At 43.2% G+C, this 23,460-nt stretch overlaps 1 protein-coding gene across 1 annotated transcript in view; it reads right to left on the bottom strand.

Annotated features, from left to right (window-relative positions):
• Positions 1-22,892, bottom strand: part of Iqgap2 (IQ motif containing GTPase activating protein 2) — a 139,636-nt gene extending 116,744 nt beyond the window's left edge. The window contains exons 1-3 of the mRNA XM_036207454.1: positions 22,740-22,892; positions 12,144-12,221; positions 8,368-8,444 (exon numbers count right to left, since the gene is read on the bottom strand). Coding sequence (XP_036063347.1) covers positions 8,368-8,444; positions 12,144-12,221; positions 22,740-22,892 — 308 coding nt within the window. The remainder of the gene's footprint in view (positions 1-8,367; positions 8,445-12,143; positions 12,222-22,739) is intronic.
• Between the last annotated feature and the right edge of the window lie 568 nt (positions 22,893-23,460).

The raw sequence follows: 23,460 nt of genomic DNA on the forward strand, positions 1-23,460 counted from the left end.
TACTTATATGTCAAAATTGCTGTTCATCACCAAAGGAAGTCAGTACAGGAACTCAAACAGGGCAGGATCCTGGAGGCAGGAACTGATGTAGAGGCCATGGAAGAGTGCTGCATATTGGCTTCTTCCTCATGGCTTGCTCAGTCCACTTTCTTATAGAACCCAGGACCACCAGCCAGGGATGAGGCCACTCACCATGGACAGGACCCTCCCCCATTGATCACTAATTGGGAAAATGCCTTACAGCTGGATCTCATGGAGGCATTTCCTCAGCTGAGGCTCCTTCCTCTCTGATGACTCTAGCTTGAGTCAATTTGACCCACAAAACCTGCTAGTACAGGGCTTATGTTAGTATTTGGGTCTTAGGGTTCATCCACTGTGGACTGAGGCATCCGAGACCCTGTGGTGAGCAAGAACTGACAGAGGGAGGGGTCAGTGTCTCCTCTCATGGATGTCTTTCTGTCTTTCTTGGTGTTGGTGGCTGTTTTAGATAGCTGGGGTCCTCCAACATGACCCAGGTTAGTCTGAACTCACAATCCTTCAGACTCAGTCTCCCAAGAGCTTGGATCACGGGTGTGTGCCACTATGCTTTGCACCCCTGTCCCTCTCCTAGCCTTTAGCTGCCTTGGATACTGAATGCTCTCCTGCCATCAGTACCTGCATTTGTTCCTCTGAACAGAGCCAGAGGCTCGGCCTGTCCAAGACCATCCCTCCTTGCTTTGAACCTCTGCATCTATGTATCTGACTGGAGCCAGGCCTGGGACGGGCCCCCAGCCCTGCCATGTCCCATGTTGCTTTGGGTTGTGCCCTGTTCCTGTCTTGTTTCTCAATCCTGTCACATCTGTTTGCTTTATAGGGGGAGCTGTTCTGTTGTCACTTCAAAACTTTTTTCTTTAATTATGTGTTTTTAATGATGTGGCCACGGTAGGCCTGCCATGTCCCAGTGGATTATTCTGCACCCATGCACAAATTGGCAGCACTGGACTTAGTGGGTTTTAAAACAACAAGAATAACAAAAACCCAAACAAAACAATGACAAAAGGATACAACATTTTGTGTGTGGGGTAAGTTAGGGAGAATATGGAGGCATTTGGAGGGGGAAGATGGGAGGTAGATATGATCACATTTCATCATTTACATTATGAACTCAAAGTAAAGACAAAATTTTAAATTTAATATTGTATTACTTTTATGTCAGTTATAAAAACAGTTAATGAACTGTACTAAATGACCTGGATGCAGCTATTTTTAATTATATTCTTGTTCATTCATTCATCTAATTGCTACTGATAGAATGTATCCTCTGTATATTATGATTTTCTTAAAACAAAGCTGGTTTGGATGCCACAAATACAGCTTTAACTGGGTGCAGTGGTACTCAGGGGGTGAGGACTACAGGACCCCATGAGTTAGGCCAAGCTAGGCACCTGGCCAGCCCTTGTCTCACAAACTAAGAAAACATAGCTTTGTTATAATATGAACTAAAAGGTTTTGCTAAAGGAATGTGGCGATTTTCACACTCATGATAAAGAAAGTAGGTGCTATTTCCAACTTCTGTGCAGGGTAATGGTAACAGAAATTTCACAGTGAACAAACATTCTGACTAACTACAAGTCACCACAAGGTGGTGCTGGGAAATTAGCTTGCTGAATGGGAACGGCTGCTTTTACATGCAAATCTGATATCTTCTTAAACTGGTATGATGGACTAGGTAGACAACTCACTTGCATATGGCCTCTCAAACTTAATTTCCAAAGAATTAAATACATTCTACTTAGCTTCAATTTTCAACATTTGGCATCGCTGACATCGAAATTTCATGTTAGTTTCAAAAAGATTACTTCTTCCATGGTGGAAGTTTTCTACTCAATCTCTGAGTGCCAGATGTTACCCAGTAGATGAAGGGTAAATGCCAATCTGGAAGCTGTATTTATCCATCATTCTCATGCTGAAAGAAACCATCCATTGAAAAGTGCTCTTTCCCAAGCATTGAAAGTCCATTGAGTCCAACTCGTACCTGACATTCATAGGCAACTGAGACTTGATCTTATAAAAACAAATCCATTGACCATAACAAATGCTGTTTACAGCTGTCTTTCCACACTGAACTTACTATGCACCTTTTACTGACTAACATATAGCACAGCATTCCAAGAGCATTTCAGAGGAAGCATTGGCATTAATGTTACCAGCACGGCCTGATGTCTAAGAAAGCACTCTGTGTAGAGCAGGTAGCCTCTTATCCCATGAAAAGGTAGACCACACCTGTATTGTTGAGGTAGGCCAGCAATGGAGGGGTGACTTGGAGGTAACTAACTCTCACTAGTCCATAAGGTACTAGTTAAATAAATAATATCAGTTGAAGTCTGGGAAGTGGAAATGAAAGTTACAAAAAAGTATTAGTTTTAAAAATTATTATCAGTTTTAATAAGTATATTAAAACTTCTGTGGTGATGAAACTCCAACTTAAAAGGCAGGATGGACCTGAGTCCACTTCTGAGTTCCTGCGTCATATCACAGCAACCAGCTCATTTAGGGCTGTACCAAGTGCAACAGACATTTGTCACGGCAAACTAGAGGACTGGCAAGGGCTGGGTGTGTGGCCATGAGCAAGGCATGGAAATGAGCTTTCAGTGGAGTGAATGGCCAGGGCATAAATAACTTCCCAGGGTCCCTCCAGTTCTCAAGCTCCAGGATTCTAACCAGATCTGAGGCCTGGGCTGAAAGGGAAGTCTGACACCACTGTTTTTTAAATTTTGGTTCAAAGCAAGGGAATCCAGCAGCAGTCTTTCCATATGTAAATTATGTCAGGTAAACTTCCTGAACAGTTAAAAAGACAGCTCCAAGGGACTTTAAACAGTAGCTAGTGGGCATCTTTCTATGGTAGATTTCAGGAGACGGTTGGCAGGCTCAAAGAGTTTAGCTTTCTGTGAGACAGTCGTAGCTATATAATAATTCAGACAGGAGGAGGAAGGGGAGCATGTCATTCAGACCAAGTGCAGAATTTTGAACAATGAAGAGTTTGAAAGCTACAGCAAGGAGAAAACACCTTCCTCACCTTAATCTCTAATACTGCCATCTCCATCGGTCCCTCCTAAGACTGGAGGATTAGAGTCAGCCTTTTAGGCCAATGATCTATCTCTAGAGGGTTTACTTGTAAATTCAAATGAGCACTGCAAGAATTACAACCAACCAATCTGGTAGTTTAGAGGAACATTCAGCAAATCAGTTTCTTTGGGACAAAGAGAACTTAAAGAGAAAAGGGTGTTAAGTCAACGAGGGTTATACATTAATGCCTGAGCAACATGTCTACCATCTCTGTTGGTGGGTCAGGTAGTCACTGTGGGAAAACTGGGAAAAGGAGCCCTCTACAAAGCAGTCAGGAAATGTAGGACAACTGGTCAACCAGAATTGGGTCTGCCACCACCTTCCTCACAAATGCAAGCCCTATCAAATGCCAGTTATGCATTGGCACCATATTTGAAAACCAGACAGTGGAATACAATTACAGAATCTCGAGCAGCTGCAGTACTGCCTACACTCAGGGGAGCCCCACAGGTTTCCAGCTCGCCATAGAATTTTAATGGCCCCATGAAGGACACAGTAAGAAAAGCAGCATCCGGCACCCTTATACTGCTAAACTAGAATAATCAGCAGTAATATGTGCCGCTGAAGGGATTCCTTGAGCAGTAGTTGATTCCAGGTCTTAAAGCAGTAATAGTGAGAACAGGACAAGAACATCTGATTGTGTCCAAGGATTTTTCAAAGAATGCCAAGGGCTGGGCTACAAGGACAAAGGAGCTGACTAGGCTCCAGGGGGCTACAAGGACAAAGGCAGAACTCTGACTAACCAAATTCAATCTATTCCATGCAGAAGACATGGCAGGGTGGTCCACACATGTAATCCCAGTATTCAGGAGGCTGAGGTAGGGGGATTGTGAGTTCAAGTCCAGCCTGGGTGATACATACTATGAATGAACAGGAAAACATTCACTTTGGTTCAGTCTTCAAAAGCTGGGAATGATGAACGGAGTGTAACACACAGTGTACAAAGGGAGTGTTGTTAGAGGTGAGTAGTCCATGGACTGGTCTGTGTTTTGCTTTTTCAAAGGGGGGTTATTAAAACGTGAGTACTTTGTTCTTTATCTGTCTGTGAAGCATAGGTAAGTACTTGCTTTTCTACTACACATACTACAGGAAATGATGAAGACCAGGAATTCTGGATTAGTCAACAAGTCTCCTCAAAGCAAAACAAGCATCCCAAGGTAAGGAAGGCCTGCAGAGCACAGGTCATGACAGAAATAAGAGGTAGGAAAGGGGGTGCAAAAGCACTGAACGGTCAAGCAGCGGGGGACCCAGGAACCTGATCTGGGGTGCTAAATCAGCAACGGCCTGAAGAGCATCGAGTTATCCCCCCTCCCTTGTCTCCTAGGAGATGGAAACCTCTAGAAATTCCAGCTATAAGTTTAGGAAGAAAATGAAAAAGGCATACATGTGCTTCTAATAACATTAAAAGGCCAGGCTAATGCATCACTCTGACAGGACAATGTGTTGCACAACACCAGCCAAATGACACTTAGGGTATGAGTAGGGCAGTGGGGAGGGGTAGACAGTAGAGAAAATCCCCCCGAAGCCACAGACCTAGAAATGAAACCGGTGTTGACTTACAAAACAGGTCAAGTCTAACTTGATGCTGGCAGACAGGTTCTGACTTACCTTGAGACAAGAGCCCAAAGTAAGGCCATGTTCAACAAGGAACAGGCCAAAAACTAGACTTAAAGGGGTGCCCTTTTATTTCTGGCGCCTGTTAAAAATCATGTTGCCCCAGGGTAGGTGTCATGATGTGATCCTAACGCTAGGGCAGGTCACATTAGTGTGTAAATAATGGAAGCAAGAGCAAGCCTGCTCTGGATCTTTCCCTGCAGATTTCAGTGGTGAGCAAACAGCCCTGATGGGCATTTCATCTGCTTTGAAGGTGTACGAAGGAAATCGCATTGTTTTAACAATCACATTATGGTTTCAATCATTTCAACATATTCAATTTTATAACTGTTTAAACATTTAACAGTTGCTAAATGTCACTTGTTATGTCTTTATAAACAGAGCATCCGACAACACACACAGTGTTTTTCTGTGTATATAAAACGGCCTCCAGACATTTAAAAAAAGGTGTAGTAACTCAGCTAGGCCTCCTGAACTGATTTCTTTTTGTTGCATAGGCTTTAGAACATTCCAAAAGAAGCCACAAAAGGAAAATATGCCCCATACAGATTTCAAGTCCAAAGTCACCAAAATAGTAACCGTGGTTTTTGCATGATTTTGTGATAGTGACTGTTTTGGCTTTTTCCTTCAGTATTCTTTCTACGTTTTCCAATCCCCCAACCCCCACCCCAAACAGTGAGAATATTCTACTTTTTTTTTTTTTTAAATAGGAAAAGAGGATAAATATTTCCTTGGAAAAAGAGGAGGCCACCCACCAAGAAGGCATGTCTCTCCCAATTAGGCCAAGTTTGAAAACTAAGCTGGTAAAGGGGTCATGAGTGACAGGCAGTAAGGCTGGGATCAGGTGCCAGACAGCAGGGTAAAAAAGGGGGCAGGAAAGCATGGGCAGGAACTCAGGGGTGCTTGGCTGTTCGCCTCACATCAGACTCCAGACAGGTTTGATCAGAGTCAAAGCTAAATTTGTAGATCAACCAGCCCACAGGCTGGGGCAGGAGGGAGGCAGCGCCTGACAAGCAAAGCTACCTGGAGTGACCTTCCCTCCTGGCTCCTGACCTATCATCAGAACCTCTGACCTGCCCAATTCTCTGCCAGGGAATGACAACTCTACTGCAGCCATGCTACGGCTGTTGTAGCCCCCATAACACATCGCTTCTAACTATGTCACGAGAGCAAACTGCACTTATTAAAGGGTTCCTTAAAGCTGCTCCCCGCTGCCTTCCGAACGTGTCCTACCCAGCAACACAGAATACCCGCCTCCTGAGAGTGACTGACAGCCTTCAAAACTACAGCCAGAGAGCTGTATAGAAAAGCCTCAGATACCCTTGGGATTTCTCAGTTCTTTCTCGAGAGGCAGGCACATAACATGTGAGGGCAGAGAAAAGTGAAAGAGGGTCATCCATGGGAGAATGTGGTCAGATGTGACATGCATGACACACTATATAACCTTTCCTGGATGTCAAAATAGGCATGGAGACCCCCGTGAAGCGTTATTGATAAAGACCCAGAACCATGACATCAGCATTGGCACACACATAGCAACAATAATCGAGAAATGGCTTGTTTGTAAGCTGATCAAGCTGTTATTTAAACTATGGTAAATGTACATTTGTGAGCCCCTATGCCATTCTACATAGCTTCTTAGGAGCAAAGATTTCACCTGAAAGGAATTTAGCACACTAGCTCTTTGTAAGCTGGAGAACACATGTCCACTTCAGAAAACCAATTTAAGCTCACTCACGTTGCCCTGGGAGCATGGTATGGATATGGAGATCACCACTGTGATATGTGGATTTAATATTAGCCGGCTTAGCAGGTCACAAAAACAGTACTAACTCACAGTGTTAAATGCCTGCCCCAAGCTTTGATGAGAACCCTTTGAGGAACACATTTGAAAGCATATCTCAAAAGAAACATACATGGAACTTTAAGAAAACCTATTGGGCCAGGCGGGGGTGGTATTTGCCTTTAATTCCAGCACTTAGGAGGCAGAGGCAGGTAGGTCTCTGTGAATTCAAGACCAGTCTAGACTACAGAGTGAGCTTTAGGCCAGTCACAGCCACACCGTGAGACCTTGTCTCAAAATAAACAAACAAACAAACCAAACAAAAAAACACCCCCCTGCTACTACCCCCCCCCAAAAAAAACCCTTACTGGTACACTGACCCTCAGAAAGAGGCAAGCACAAAACAGGAGATCCCCTCTCCATAACCTCCTGCAGAAATAATACCTTGTTTTATTTATGCTTTTTTAGACATTCTAAGTTATTACAAGAAAAGGAGAAAAGGAAGAAGGAGGCCTGGCCTGATGGTTTATCTACAGCCCCTGTAGGGAGGCTGAGGCAAGAGGATGGAGAATTTGAGGCCAGCCTGAGCTGTACAGTATGACCCTGTCCCAAATAAATAAAAGTAAAGAAAAAGAGGGTGACAAGATGGCCTAGCAGGCCAAGGAGCTTGCCACCAAGCCCCATAACCTGACTTTCATCCTGGGTACCTATGGGGTAGAAGGAGACACCCGACCCCTCCACATTGTTCTCTGCTTCTGCTTGTGTGCAGTGGCACATGTGTACCCAAACGTGTGTGCACAAATGCACACTTGTATGTAGTAGGAATCTTAACAAGTCTTAATAATAAGACCAAACCCGAGGTCAGTTATTGGGGTAACTGCTGACATAAATAAATGTAAAAGAAAAAAAAAAAAGCGAGGAGCCCACCCTTTGGCCTGTATCTCAGCAGCTGTCACAGGCTAAAGCCAGCTCAAAAAAGAAAAAAGAAAGCTGGCTTTGGGGTAGGCTGGGGGTTGAATGCTACGACATAATCAAAGTCTTCTCGAGGAGACTAGCTTTGTAATGAATTATTATACAAACTTTTTCCTTTGCAGAAGGGAAGAAAAAAAAAGGCCAGGAAGAAGTTAATATAAACCCCAAGACGGAGGGTCCTGCCAGGAAAATGACTTCCAGTGATAGGAACACAAGGCAGATGTTGTAAAGGAATTTAAAACTTCATTAACATGAAGTCTCCCAAGCTTCACCTGGGTGTACCAGAGGACAGCCACAGCTGGCTTTTCACAGTGGCTCCCGTTGCCATCTGAAATCCCCAGCTTTCCCAGGCCCATTAAAAAAAAAAAAAATCACCTGTGAATTAGCAGTGTTTCAGGATTTTCAAAAATTATCAAGGACATTCAGTACATCATGTCAAATTGAAAAACAATTTTTGTGTTTCTTCTTTCTTAGAGTATAAATTCTACTGAGCAGAAAGTTGAAAGAAAGCATGCTTGTGTTACATTTTCTTATTGATGGGTCGAGCTGAATAACTGATAATTTAATGAGTCACCAGAGCCATCACAACCATGGAATCCGCTCACTGCCATGTTTTAGTGACATCTGCACACATCCACACAACATTACTCTTTCAGTTTTAATTCTCTCCTCGTTTTACTTAGGTCTTTTATCCATTTTTTTTTTTGTATCATATTTTCAGAAATGTTTTTCAAGTTCAATGGTAGAGTTATGCAGCAATGATTTTCAGTTACCTTAATTTGTAGCAACAAATTCAAAACCAAACCTAATTTGTAAAGTTCTTGAGATTATGAAAGTTACTTCAGGTCTTTTAAATGGAAACTGAGGTTGAAATCTGTTTGTGTGTTACCCACCTTAGTGCGTGAATGCAATATATCATCCTTGGTATGTTTTTCCGATCGTAGACATCTGTTGTTTCTGGGTAAAATATCTGGAAAACAAAAGTGACAACTGCTTACTATGCTTTACTTCCTGAGGTATGGGCCCCCCAGACAACCAGACCCTGGTTACCCCTGCTGGTCTGTAACCATTTAAATGGCCAGGCATCTCTTGCTGGTTGCTTCCCAAAGCTCTACTGAGCAATCCCAGTGTATAAACCCCTGCCCGGTGGGTGGCGCACCCCCTAGTGGCCAACCTTATAGTGGTGGGGCTCACAATCAGCCTTGCTAGAAGGGTAGGTAGCGGTGTTTCAAGGTACCCTCACACCGGTGACCTCCCGAGGGCTTCTGAGCCTGAGAAGGAGACTTTCTTATGGCCACTTCATTACACTGTTAAGAACTTGGACATGTCTATATAATTCATGCACATATATTCAGATTTTCTTCTGCTTAAGAGTACATGTTACTATTAGCATTCTGGTATGTGTTTGCTTCTTTCATATATACATATATAGGTATTTATGTACATATATATGATTTTTAAAAACTTTATGCATGTGTGAAAACCAATGTGTACACAGCATTAACCTGCTGAAAGGACTTCCTCAAAGCTGAATATTTTCCATCCCTTCGGTTATTCTATACACACATAATTTCTGACGAATACTAATAATTCTCACATTTTTGAACCACAGCCTAACCATTCCCCAAGGCTAAACATTTATTTGCCGTTCAGTTCTTTTCCTGTTGCTGCAGTGAGCACCCGGTACCGGAACGCTCAGAGCATCTGATTCTTCTCAAGGGCAACCATGTAGACATGGAATGACCAGACCAGACGGTTTGAACATCAAGGCTTCTACATACACATCCACCCTACTTTTCCCTAAGCTCGACGCTAAAAGCCTGATAAGAAACAGATTTCAGACTGGGGTACCAAACTTTGTTTCTTAAAAAAAAAAGAAGAATTGGGCTTGAAGTTTCTAATATTAAGATAAGCACATTATCATCACTTGCTTTCGGTAAATATTTTATACAACTTGACATTAAAACTAAAATTAAATCATGTACCATATGGTAGTACTTTGATACTCAAGTGAAATTTTTCCACTGGACATTGGAAAAAATGGAGACAGTGTCTCCCAAGCTGACAATGTACTGTACAGTTTTGGTGCGCTGTAGCCTGGGAAGTCTCAAGGCCCTTCCCAGCTGTCTTGTAACACATTTGCTGTTAAGGTGTCAGCGAGACAAGCACTTCAGATTCAGGAAACTGAGCCTGGATTGAAAGTTCTAACGACTATGGCTCTGGCCTCACACCTCACTGTATTGTCTACCAACTCTCCTCAGCCCCCTTTCTTCACACAAGAATTTCCCCTTGGAAATGCATAGACCTTCCTGCACCCAGGAAATGGTCAACAGACTGTTGCATGCAACTCCGCATCTCTAGTGTTGCATGTGGAGCTCAGCACAGACTGAGCACTTGATATTGATAAATGAAGGAATTCATGGCAGCTCCCTACAAAGTCAGCTCAGGGCACTTAGTTTCTTGCCCTTGTAATATCTTCTGACAGAGACTTCATGGTGAAAGTCAACGTGGAAATGACCTGGAAAGATGCAATCACATCTTTCACACATCATGAAATTGTCCTAATCAGATGTTTCTTCACACACACACACACACACACACACACACACACACACACACACACACACAAATTCTATTTGAAGTTCTCTCTTTAATTTTTTTTTAACCACCCGAGCCCTCACTTAGCACTTGGTAAGTCAAAATTAATTGATTTTATGTGGCAACTAGTGTTCAGAAGGGAGCGGCATTGCATTTATGTTTTGGGGACTAGTCGATGGAAAAATGGCAGCATGAACTGGACGCTGATAATTTTGAAGCAAATGAGACTGAAGTAAAACAGGCATGAGTAAAAAGATGTTGAAAATACCCCGTGGGTACAGGGAACTGAACTGAGTTGTCCTCTGCAAACAGCCAGCAACCTCAGCTGCTAAAGCATCTTCCCAGCCCTTGCAGTGGTGGTGTTTTTGAGAACTGAGCCTAGGGCGTCACATATTAGGCAAGTAATTTACCACTGCATTACATTCCCAACCCACACAGTTAATATTTTTAACAGCAAACCTGGATTAATAATAAAATAATAACATGGGTATTTACAAGTCAGCTTATTCCTTTGCCCTTTGTCATCAACAGGACATCTTATAAATCAGTTCTTTAAAGTAGCTATATGTCCCATGTAACATAAAGGACGGAGGCCTTGGGACAGATGAAAATGTGATAGGTCTCAAGGACAGGAAACTTAAGTGAACAAAGCCAACCCCCAGAGGTCGCTCACCATATGATTCCAATAATACCCCAATCGCATACTGACAAAAATGGTAATGATGGAGAACAGATGGATTGCCAGGGACAACCTGGGGGAGGGATGTAGATAAAAGCCCATGTCCCTGTGCAGACTGAGTCTGGATAGGGGCACGCAAATCCATTCATGGAATGCAACTGCCCAGAGCGACACACTCACACTCTTGCAAACAAAAGCAACGTGAGAAGAAAAGCTGGATAAAGCCAGTGTTCTAGTTTATATTCACACCCCAATGGCAGCTGGGGTGTGTGTGGCTCATGCTGATAACCCCACTATTCAGAAGCTGAGGCAGGAGGACTCCACAAGTTTGAGGCCAGCCTGGGCTACAAAGTGAATTCCAAGGCAGCCTTAGTTACATAGAGACCCTGTCATAAAAAAGAAAAAGAAAATACCACACATAAAACACTTGAATTTCTAGCTAACGCTGTGCTACAGTTATAAAAATGTCAGCCCTGAGAGAAGCTGAATGATGGCTACACAGAGACACACTATTTTGGAAAGTTCCCGTGACTCCATAATCCTTTTGAAATAAAAGGAGTCCTCTGATTTCCATCAAATGTAATTTCCTCATTTCCCCCATGCGTCTATTTCTTCTCTCTTTGAATTTACCAAGTGCTGAATGCTTACTGATTGAATTTTACTTGGCTGATCTATTTTAGGAGTAGCTACAAGCCTCTAACCTTCCAGATTTAAAGTGATACCATGATGATTTATAATAATAATTACAAGAATAAATATATGGGTCAGGGAGATGGCTCCGCAGATAAAAATACTGGCTACGAAAGCCCAATGACCTACGTTTGATCCCCAGAAGCCACATCAGAAGCCCGATGAAGTGGAATGCATCTGTAATTCTAGCACTCTGACAGTAAGACGGGACGTGAGACAGGAGAATGGCCTGGAAATTCACCGGCCAGCTAGCCTGGAATATACAAGACAAGAGATGCCTTGCTTCAATGGGGTGGAAAGCAAGAATGGACCACTGAATGTAGTACTTTGACCTTCACACGCCCTGGCTCATTTGTACTTGTGTACACGTGCACACTCACACAGACACATAAAACAGATTAAAAAAAAAATTAAATTACAACAATTTAAAGCAATGTACAGAAAAAAAGTTGACTGTCTGGTCAACCATCAGCTAAAGCCAGTTCTTACCTGGTTTAATTTAGACACACTTTCGCCTGTCTGCCCTATAGCTACGCCCCTGCTTCATTGTGAATTTTTGCCATGTGTATTTTTGTGCAGGTTTGCGCATGTGCTCGAGTCTGCAGAGACATGTCTCAGGAGGCCAAGTCAGTTTTCATAGCAAGGCGTTTGTGCATGACTTTTTTGGCTTCCCTGCTTACCACCTGCTGTGAGAAAGCTTACCTTGGGTAGTCCAATGGCCTCCATAGCTCTTAACCACTGCACGGTGTTATCTGTGTGTCGAAAATGAAGGCCAGATTTCTAATATGACAGGAGAAAGAGAAAAGGAATATGAGCTCACAGAACAAGAGAGTCATCTGCAATAGATATTTCCATTACTAGAGTGCTATTCCATCATGGTTCTCCAAGAACAGTCATTAATGCTCATATCAAACAAACCCAGACACAAGACAAAGACTAGATGGGACATCAGCAACACCCTAGTTACCTGTGATGGGCTATGCTCATCTCCACAGTTCATTTCGAAGTAATTCTGAACTTGAATTTTGAACACCACGTAATGAGTACCACACACCTCAGGATGTTTTGTGAAACATGTATGCACAAGTTCATGTTCACATGTTGTCAAGATCTTAGTAATTATGACTGAGAAGTCAAGCAATTTCAGGTAAACTAGATGTAATTTTCATTTTAAGTTATAATTATTATTATTATCTTTGTCTTTTTCTTTTCATTGAGACGACTATGTTGCTCTGGTGGGCCTGGAACTTGATATGTAGCCCAGGTTGGCCTCGAACTTGTGGCACATATCTGGCTTCTGCTTCCTTCCTGAGAGCTGGAATTATAGGCACGCACCACCAAGTCCCAGCTCTAAACAGGATTTCTTAGAAAACTAAATGCACCCCCCACCCTTCTCACTGATGTCTATCTCTGCAGGAACCCTGGAAGGTAGAGAGAAGAAAGCACAAACCATTCTATAATTCAGGGCTAATTTTAGTGTATGTTTCTCATTTTAATATTAATCCTGGCCTTGCACAAGAGGTAAATATCCAGCAGAAATGCCATCTGACCTTTTTTTACATAGTAAAAAGTCTGTGTATCCCTCATCACAGCACACATGTTCCAATCAGACTGCCACTTCAGGAAGTTTTATCAAGTAATGAGCCACAGACAGCCTTAAACTGTCCTGCACTTTTCACCTAATGCATAACAGAATGTTATCTAGTTCACATTAACTTGAAATGAGTATGCAAAAAAAAAAATAAATAACTATAGCAAGCTTCATCATGCAATTAACACCCAATGGTAGATAATCACATTCAACAAGACTGGCTCGTCCTGCCTTCCACGAGCTTCCAAAACTTAACAGTTTACTCAATCAAAGGCGTTCCCATTGCTGTTACAAATTATAAACATAAGCAATTTAATATTCAACGAGTGCTTAATAAGAGTCACTATTTGTGATTGTACAATGTGTTTCAAGTACTTTATGTAAATTATTTCTAATTTTCCACATACCTTTCAGCATGCTCACTAGTTCTACTTTTTAAGTATAAGAAAAGCCAGGTCAAAACGAGAAAATGATTTGTCTAAAGTTCCATAGCTCTAAGAGAGAGTTGGGAGCCATGATGGGGTCTCTGAAACCTCCTGAGTGCCAACACTCCCCTGCCCCCGGGGCAGTGAGAGGGAGGGGAGAGGGGATCTAATGATTGCTTGGTTGTTCTTCAGAAGGAAGAAAGCAGGAGTTACAGATAAATTAGATAAAAAAGAGGAAAATCACAGAGTCTAGAGTTCACGGTCAAGCCACAGTGTTGCTTCATAACAGCATGAATGTTTGCAGAATTCCAGCAGACATTGGACAAAAGCAATCTGTGGCCACAGGAGAACAAGACAGACACAATCTTTGACTAAGTCTGAGCGGAAACGGAGATGAGGGCCACCAGCACACAACTTAATGTTTTCCTATCTAACATGGTAGGTGCCTTCATGGAATATGACTGGCATGTGATGTATTCTGGTTTGTAAATGACAATCTAGTTCCCATTCAGTCGTCTATCTTCTTTGTAAAAGTGACCACAACTCTAAATTGATGCCACTTCCTGATAACACCCAAAGAAAACTGGTCTGTATCTTCCTAAGTCCACATTAAAATCACCCAACAGAAGCCCTGATCTGTGTGCTAAGACCCTTCACCCACTCTTCTCTCAGTGGCATTATGAATGTCCATTTCTTCCCTTGTTCCAATGAGTTAATTAAACGATGTTTGTTAGCTTGAAATTATGTTCTGGAGTCAACAGTGGTTTGCCCTTCAACAATCTCAAATCACGCAACGAAAACCACTATTTCTCTTTAGTGGTCTTGTTAGGTAAGGAATCTCAGACAAACTGCAAATCCCCCTGTGCCTTCCTTTCTCAGCCTTAAGATGCTCTTCTGAGCTGGGGAGATCACAATGGGAACACAGAGAAAGGCCCTGGTTGCAGAGCCTAGCTGGAAATGCAGAGGGCGCCACTCCAAGCTAGGCTGGAAACTTTCCCTCATCTGTAAGGTCAGCAAAAGGTCTCCACTCCGTACGGAGGGATGGACTGAAAAGGTGGGTACTTCCTCAGAAACAGGTTTCAGATTCTTCATCTCAAACAACCGAGAAACACTGACTTCAGAACCCTGAGGTCCATGTCCACTGTGCCTGTGAGTGGGCTGCAGCAGGAACTGTCTCAGTCTATGGACTTGCTTTGATTAGTATGAAAATTGGTTTTCTAAATGAACTCAAAATAATCTCACCCACTGTAGTTCTTTTTTGGAGTCTTTTTAAAATCCATCCTATATATTAATATGAGATGAAATGACATGGCTATGCTCATATTTATCCAAGTCTACCTTATGTGCTTATATTTCATGTGGAACAATATTCTAATTTCTTCTAATTTCATATTACAGGTATTTGCTCATTCTCTATTACTGAACTGTTTCACCGCAAGCAAATGAAGTTCATCCTGTTTCAATTACATAGATGAGAAATTATGCAAATCTTCTTTGGGTCTAACTTCCTGCATATTAGAACCACCAGATCTACAAGATAGGCCGGGACTCCAATATTTTATCCCACAATGCTAATTTTATAGATGAGGAAGCTGAGGGCACGAATGTGTGAGACACCCCAACCATTCATGCTTAACATAACAGACCTGGAGTCAGGGCTTTCTGAAGGTCAGCTTGCCACTCACCACAGTCTTTAATCACCTGGTAAGAAAGTTTCAGTGGGATTATCTAGATTATCTATCTCCGCTCTATTAGTTTGACCCAAAGGCATGTCTGCAGGGGTCTGTCTTGATTCAGTTAAAGGATATGGGAAGACCCAGTGCTCCATGGAAGGCACCCTTCCCTGGGTTTGTGTCCTAGAGAGTGGAGAAGGTGAGCTGTAAAGCTGGCATGGATGTATTCATTTCTACTCTTGACTGTGAAGTCCTTGATACCTTGACTTTCCTGCTATGATGGACTGTAACCTGGAATTGTGAATGAAAATAAACCCCTTTTTCCCTAAGTTGCTCTTTGTTGGGGTAGACTATCACATCAACAGAAGTCATTAAGGTAGAACAGGCTCTTCATGGCACCCCAATTCCAAGAACAGGCTCTTCGTGGCACCCCCAATTCCAAGTCCAGACACTGTCTATTCTGCTGCTCACAGTGGCTAAGAACAAGTGTGGCCCTCAGTGAATGCATGCCAGCGGTTCAGCTGTGCACCTGTGGCTAAACTTTTCCCAGTCTTTTACAAAGTTCCCTCTCAACATGTTCTCCCTGCTCTCCACCCTGATCACACAAGGATGATGTGCTAGTTAACACTGACTGTCAACTGGGCAAGATCTAGAATCCCCAAGGAGACAAAGCTCTGGGCATCTGTGAGCTTCTAGAGTGGGGCTAACTGAGATGGAAAGACCTACCCTAAATCTGCCATGGGTTGAGAGGCTTGGACTGAATAAAAAGGAGACATCAAGCTGAGCTCCACAGAATTCTCCTTTCTCCCTCCTTCTTGCAGAGGAGTGTTCCTGCCATCTTATGCTTCTGCCGCCATGAGCCTCTCGCCATGATGGACCACAACTGGGAGCCCCAGGACACCCTTCCTTCAGTTACTTTTTCAAATGTATTTTGTGGCAGGAAAAAGAAAAATAACTAAGACAAACAGCTTTCTTCTCCTTCTTCTTTCTAATCTCAGGGTAAATCTTCCAACAAAGAAGCTCAGCTCCTACCCATTGCCATCTGTCAATACCGACTACCACGTTTTTCTGTATGGGCTGGTCACAAGTTACAACTGCACAGCAATAGTCTACCAAGCAACGAGCACCATAACATCAGAACTACTCTGCTATTATCACTTAGAACAGTGCTGGGCAGAAGGCAGGTGCTGGGGAGTGTTGGATAGGAATGAACTCTACTCCATACAGACTGGATATCCCTTATCAGATGTCCTTGTGATCCGATGTGTTTCAGATTTCAAAGTGGCACAAATACTGGGATATTTGTATAGACGTTATCAGTCGAGCACCTTTAGTCCAAAAATCCAAATCTAAATGCTCTGATGTCCCAAACCCTTGGAGTATGGCTGGCTCTTAGAGTTTCAGACTTGAGACCATTTCAGAGCTTAGATTGTCAAACATGGATATTAACTTGCATGTGCTTCTCTCATACCAAACCTTCACCTTCTCTTCCTGTATTATCATTTGCTTTCAAATCTTCATACAACACAAGACTCTTCTGTAGGTGAATCTCAGAAAACCAAGCGATGGGACTCAATTCAGCAGTGAGGGGCAAGAGTTCAGTTTGTGCACACACTCCTCAGGCAGCCCTGCAGTAGGTCCTCAGAGGCAGAAGGTCAGACTCTAAACACCTGGAGCAAGTTCCAAGGTGCAGCAGCTTGAATAAGTAATGGTCACCCCTCCCCCATAGGCTCAGACATTTGAATACTTGGTCCCCTGTTGAATATTTGATGGAGTTGTTGGGGAAGTTTAGATGATATGGCCTTGCTGAAGGAAGTATGTGACTGGGAATGGGCTTTAAGAGTAAAATGCCTTGCTGTTTCTAGTTTGTTTTCTCTGCTTCATTCCTGGCATTCAGGACATAGGCTCTCAGCTTCCTGTTCCTGCTGCCATGCCTAATGCTTGTTGCCATGACTCTATTCTGGCATTATGGACTCTCATCCCTCTGGAATCATAAGCCAAAATAAACTCTCTTCTAGAAGTAGTCTTGGTTATCTTTTTTTTTTATTTTATCCACAGCAACAGAATAACAACTAATATAAAAGTTGGTACCTGAGAAGAAGCTGTTGCCATGAAGAACCTGACCGTGTTGTTTTTTGGAGGAATATGGCAGGCCTTCGAACTAGACTAGAAAAGAGGACTAATGCTTCTAGTAAGGCTTAACAGACTGTCCTAGCAGGAACCTGGAAGACAGCACTGAAAGTGAAGCAGACAGTAGAGGCGGCTCAAGAGATTTCAGAGCAAGGCAAGAATTTTAACAGCAACTCGGCTAGAGGCCTGTGCTGGCTAGATTTCATGTCAACTGGACACCGGCTAGAGTAAGGTCGTAAGAGGGAATCTCAGTTGAGAAAATGATCCCATCAGATTAGTCCATAGGCAACCTTGTTGGGTATTTTCTTGATTGATGCTTGTAGTGAAAGGGCCAATCTCACTGTTGATGGTGCTACCCAGATAGGCTGTGGTCCTGGGTGCTAGAGTAAAGCAGACTGAGCAAGACACAAAGAGCAAGCCAGTAAGACACACTCCTTTGTGACCTCTGTTTCAGTGCCTATCCTCCAGGTTCCTTGAGCTCCTGTCTTGACTGCCTTTGGTGGTGGACTGCGGACCCTCTCCTTTCAAAGTTGCTTTTGAAAATGATGTTTTATCACAGTAATAGAAACTCTAACTAAGACAAGGTCATTCCTGTAATATTTTGCAAAGAATCTAATTGTGTTCTGCCTGTGTCCTAAGAACTTGTCTCAGGCTAAGTTAAAAAGCAATAGACAAATTTTTTCAACAGAGGCAATTCAAAGGCAAAATAATATTGACTCTGTGGTGTGATTATTATTAATCAGTCTTATGAAGGTCTACAATGAGAAGTAATAAGTGGGGCAGAAAGAAATACAAAATGTACAGTCTGAAGTGAAATGGAGCACCAGGAACTAAAACTAAGGCTTGTGCTGAAAGAGATCAGATTATTACCAGTTAGAAAGAGGCATGCCCTGTATTGAAATAAAGGGAGGGGTGCTCTCAAGGCAAGGCCACACCTGGCTAAACTTTCAACTTGTGAAACAGCCTAAGGTACATTTCTGCTCTTAGAAAGCAACAGAATAAAAGCTCTGATGCTAATGTGGTTCAGTGGGGGTGGAGTCCACCCCAAGCTGGCAGCCACACTGGGCAGTGTCAGTCACATGATGTTGTGTCCAAGGCATAGAGGGCACAGAGTGAGGGGGCTGTGGTTTTTCTCTCTGCAGTTTTAGAGAGCTACTGAGGCCAGGTAGCATGTGGCAAGGGCCTGAGAGGCCCTTGCATGAAGCTGGAAAAATGGAGCCCAGGGTGATAGTGGAGATCCCAAGTTATTGGAGATGGCAGAGTTGTGTGACATCTGCCAAGGAAAGCTACATGAAGGGAATGGAATCAGCATAAAAGAAAGATACAGGTGTGGGTAGCAAAACTTGAGAAGAGGCTCTACCTAAGCCCTTTGAAATTAAAGTTCGAGACTTGGGACACAGAACTGTAGTATTTGGAGTTTGCCTTGCTGCGTTTTGGTCTTGCCTTGGTCCAGTATTTCTTCACTATGCCCCCATTCCTCCCTTTTGGAATGAAATGTATGTTACGTGCCACCATATGTTGGAAGGCTATAATTTGCATTTTGATTTTATGGGGGTGGTTTTACAAAGATGAAATTGCCTTGAGTCTCAGAGGAGACTCTGAACCAGTGCCTAGTCTGTGGAAGACTATGGGGACCTTTGAAGTTAAAATAAATGCATTTGCACTATGACACGGCTATGAGCCTATCCATGGTAAGGAGTAGACTGTAATGGTTTGAATGAGCAATAACCCCCCCCCCCCCCCCGGCTCAGGCATTTGAACATTTGGCCCTTGTTATGGTACTGTTGGGAAGTTTAGGGGGTTGGAGAAAGTATGTCAGTTGGGGTGGGCTTTGAGAGTAAAAAGCCTTGCTATTTCTAGTTTGTTCTTTCTGCATCATGCTTGACATCCAAGACATTCGCCCTCAGCTTCCTGTTCCTGCCGCCATGTCTAATGCTTGTTGCCATGACTCTACTCTGCCACTAGGGACTCTTATCCCTCTGGACTCCGAGGCCAAAATAAACTGTCTCTTCTATTAAGTTGCCACAGTTGTGGTGTCTTATTACAGAAACAGAAAAGTAACTCATACACAAGGGAAGCACACAGACATGATGAAGGTTCTGGATTACCTGAAGCTGGCATAATAGTCCTTCACCTATTTCCCAAGCCCCTGCCTTGGGCCAACTTCTGCACTACTCACTGTGGACTGCACAATGAGTACAGAACAATCTTCAAAAAGTTATTTTACGTGTGTGTGTGTGTGTGTGTGTGTGTGTGTGTGTGTGTGTGTCTGCAGATGGACATGCCATGGCACTTCTGTGGCGTCAGAGGACAATTTGCAAGAGCCAGTTTTCTCTTTCTGCCATATTTGTTCCAGGGATCAAACTTGGGCCATCAGTTGGTATTTGGCAGCAAGTACCTTTACCTACTGAGCCACCTTGCCAGACCCTAAGAGAATCTTTACCATACACTGTGGAGTGTCCAAGCGAGACAGTAACAGGTGTCATAACACATATAGCATGGCCACATATCCTAGTACAGAGGATGGAGTTGCCTACGTATGTTGTACTCACACCTGGAAGGCTCACATGTAGTACCCAGGACATCTTTCTAACCCTAAATCAATGAGGCATCAGGGTTCTATGCTTGCTACTGAAAGGACCAAGCAGACGCCATAACAGGCTGCTCTGTCTTCTCTCAGAGATCAGGCCTCAGTTTCAGTTTCCTGAGACTTGAGCAAGCAGTTTCTGGGAGGGCCGTGAACAAAGGACATAGTCCTTGCAGTAGCTCCCTTTCTGCACGTACTCTGACTGCTCAAGGTTCAGCCAGTTGTTCACTGTCTGGGACCCCTCACCAACTTAGAGCTACGTGCCTGGGTCAATGTGAACCTGTGAGGCCAGCCAGCCCCCATGGCAGCTCAAGGACAGAGCCTGAACCACTGAGTCAGCCCCACAGTCAGTACATGCTAGGCCAGGCAGCCTCCATGGCAGCTCAAGGACAAAATCTGGGACTTCTCCAGGCCTGCCCAAATATGGATTACAGTATCCCCCATCTAACCTTAGCCAATTAAAAGTTACTAACATGATTGCCACTTGCATAAACCAATCCTGAGTCTGTTCCTACATAGTCTGTAGACTCTAAGCCCTCTTGCTTCAAAAACCCTGCCCCATTGCTCCTCGGGGTCTCTCCTGCTCTGCTGCTGTGTCAGACGGATGGAGAGTCCCCAGTTAACTCCTAACAATACAAAGACTCTTTGCTTTTGCATCGGATTCGGTCTCTGGGGGTCTTTGGGGGACTGTGGGTACAATGCTGTCCAATAAAGAAGGTGAAAGCCATTGTGCCTAACACCATGTCCTTCAGGAATCAAGGATGCGGCCTCCCATGCGGATGCAGTGTCTAACGGGGAGGTTGTGTTTCACAGTGCACTGAGAGCCTGGGCTTTCTGAACTCAGAGTTTTCCAGGTGGCACACCGAAGCGTCACACCCATGTTAGGGGGCATCCCTCATGTTAAACATCCTTATTGTCATCTTACAATTTAGGGATCCTTGAAGAATCCATACAGTGTGCTCTTGCCCCAAAGCACTCAACAACAGGAAGTCGTATCATTTACTCATGGAGGTTTATCTTTTTGTTACCGTATCAAAGCCCAAAAGACTCTAATGTGAAATTTTATGATCACATAGAAAACTAAGAATTTCTATCATGCAAAAGCTTCTCTCCAAAAATAAAGCTGCTGTCCAGAGATTCCACTGAGCACATCTACCCCCATATATACCTGTATATATGTAAACATGCATACATACATGTACACATACCATACACATATACACACACACACAAAAAAAAAAAACAAAAAAAGAAAGAAAGAAAAGAAAAGGAAGATCAAGTTTCCAAGGAGCTTTGAACCACTGACTTGTAGAGAACAAGCTATGGCATCTTCTGAGACACGTTCTAAGGTGGCTCTTGCAGATACATCTGTAACACAGGAAGGAACCTTTCAGCTTGGTGTCTGCAGTTTCCCCTCCCCCTCTTAGTGGAAAAGCTCAAACACAAAGAAGAGGCTAGTGGAGTGAACTTCCACTATCTATCAGCCGGCTCCTATAGTTACACATTCACGGCCAGTTGCACATCATCTACCCTCCCTTTCTCCAGTGATCTTAAAAGAAAATAGCATTTGATCTGTAAATCTTTCAATCTCTCTGAAAGAACAAGATTCTTTTTTAATATAAGATTGATATTTACTGATTTTTGTCTCCCTAACTCTATCTACTCCTTTCAAGTTTAAATAAGAGCATTTTCATCCTTTTGGGTCATTCCCGCCCTCCTCCCCAAAGGTAACAGCAATATTTATTCTCTGATTCTTCTTAAATCAGTCATGAAAGAATTCTTAAAAACTACTTATGTACAAAAAGGTTAGCCTTTGTGTGTGTGTGTGTGTGTGTGGTTGTTTTAAACATCAAATAGAAAAATGTTCCTATCTGACTTTTTAATATCATTTTGCCCTAAGTCTTTAGGACCACAAGTTCAAAGAATATTTGTTGGATGAAACCTTTTTAACAACCACATTTTATTAGCATATGTTAAAGATATATAATAAGGCAGTAAGTGGTTCTTAACATATGGGTCAGGACCCCTTTGGAGAGTCAAACAACCTTTTCACAGGATCTCATATCAGATATCCTGCCTATCTGACACTTACATTACAATTCATAACAGTAGCAAAATTACATTTATGAAGTAGCAATGAAATAATTTTATGATTGGGGGGGGAGTCACCACAACATAAGGAACTGTATTAAAGGGTCGCAGCATTAGGAAGGCTGAGAACCACTGGACTAAGGGATTTCATGATGGCATTTTCATAAAATTATATAATGTATTTTGATTATATTCACCCCTATTTCCTTCTCTCCCCCCGCTCCCATTGCTCTCCTCCCTCTTGTCAACCAGTCCCCCCTTCTATTTTCATGTCTCATCTTTGGTCTGTGACCCTATGAATCCAGAGTTACTACAGGAACATGGGTGAGGGACTAGTTAAGGTACATGAGCAACTTACCAGTGGTCACACTACCGGAGAGAAACATCCTCTCCTCTCCCAGCAACCACTAACTATGAATCCCCAGGGAGGAGTTTATTTTGCATATTTTCCTCCTTCAGGAGAGTGGGAGGACCAGCACACTGTGACAGAGGTTTAAAAGGAGGCAGGACAAACTCTTAATTTTATAGTCATCAACACTAATACAAATGACCTCCATGAAGGAATAACCGCAGAAACTTTGGGAACCCCCAAACAGAGGCCTCCCTACCTTAGCCTGGAAACAGAACACATTCTCTCTGAAAGCGCTTCAGCCTCAGGGATGACTGTTAACAGGCTCCAAAGACCGAGGACACCCCCGCCTCACCCCCCAAATCCTTACAGAAACAGTAGGACTGTAAGAGGTCAAGGAAAAGACACTTCGCTCGAAGCCAAAAGCATTTAGCTCCCGGGTGGTTGGTTACCTTATAACGTGTCTGTTCTACGTCATAGATCTTCTTCTCTGATACCATTTTCGGGGCAAAGAACTTGGCTAACTTGGCAAGGTAGACTCCATTCCGGAGCCCTTCTTCCAGTTCAGTGGTTGGTGGCAATTCTTCAACTAAGCAGACTTCCATCCATCTGAAAAGATCAGAAAACACTGAAGCAAATCCAGGCAGGTAACACTCTGCAGAAGTGATGCACAGTGCTTCGCTGCATGCTGGAGACACTGTAGGCCTCAAATATCTTTCTGAAGGGTGGGATTTCCGGGCAGAACAAGGATTCAGGACACGAGGTAAACAAGAGGGTTCAGTTTAGAGGCACAGAGCTCACAAGTGTGCCAGAACTTGTCAATTTCACCTTTGTCTGAACCTTTGCCAATTCCTGTCAGTGCCAGAGTGGGTGGAGAAGGCCAAACCATTTTTGCCAGGGTGCAATTAGTCCTGCTGGCATTAAAGAAAACTCACTTCAGGCTTATGAGCTGGGCAATACCTGCAGGAGCTGTGCCTTAGGGAGGAGACAGTCCAAAGTACCACACTCAGGGCGGCTGACTCCATGCAGAGTGGCCCCCAGGAAAGTCAGGACCATGGGAAAGTCAGCAAGTGGCTCAGGTTGCTCAAATAATACACAGGAAAACATTAAACGTACCCACATTTTGAAGGAAGATATAGTACCCACTGGGCTCTAGAAACATTTTTTTGAAGA

Source organism: Onychomys torridus, chromosome 15 (genome assembly GCF_903995425.1).
Source record: "Onychomys torridus chromosome 15, mOncTor1.1, whole genome shotgun sequence".
Classification (NCBI taxonomy): domain Eukaryota; kingdom Metazoa; phylum Chordata; class Mammalia; order Rodentia; family Cricetidae; genus Onychomys; species Onychomys torridus.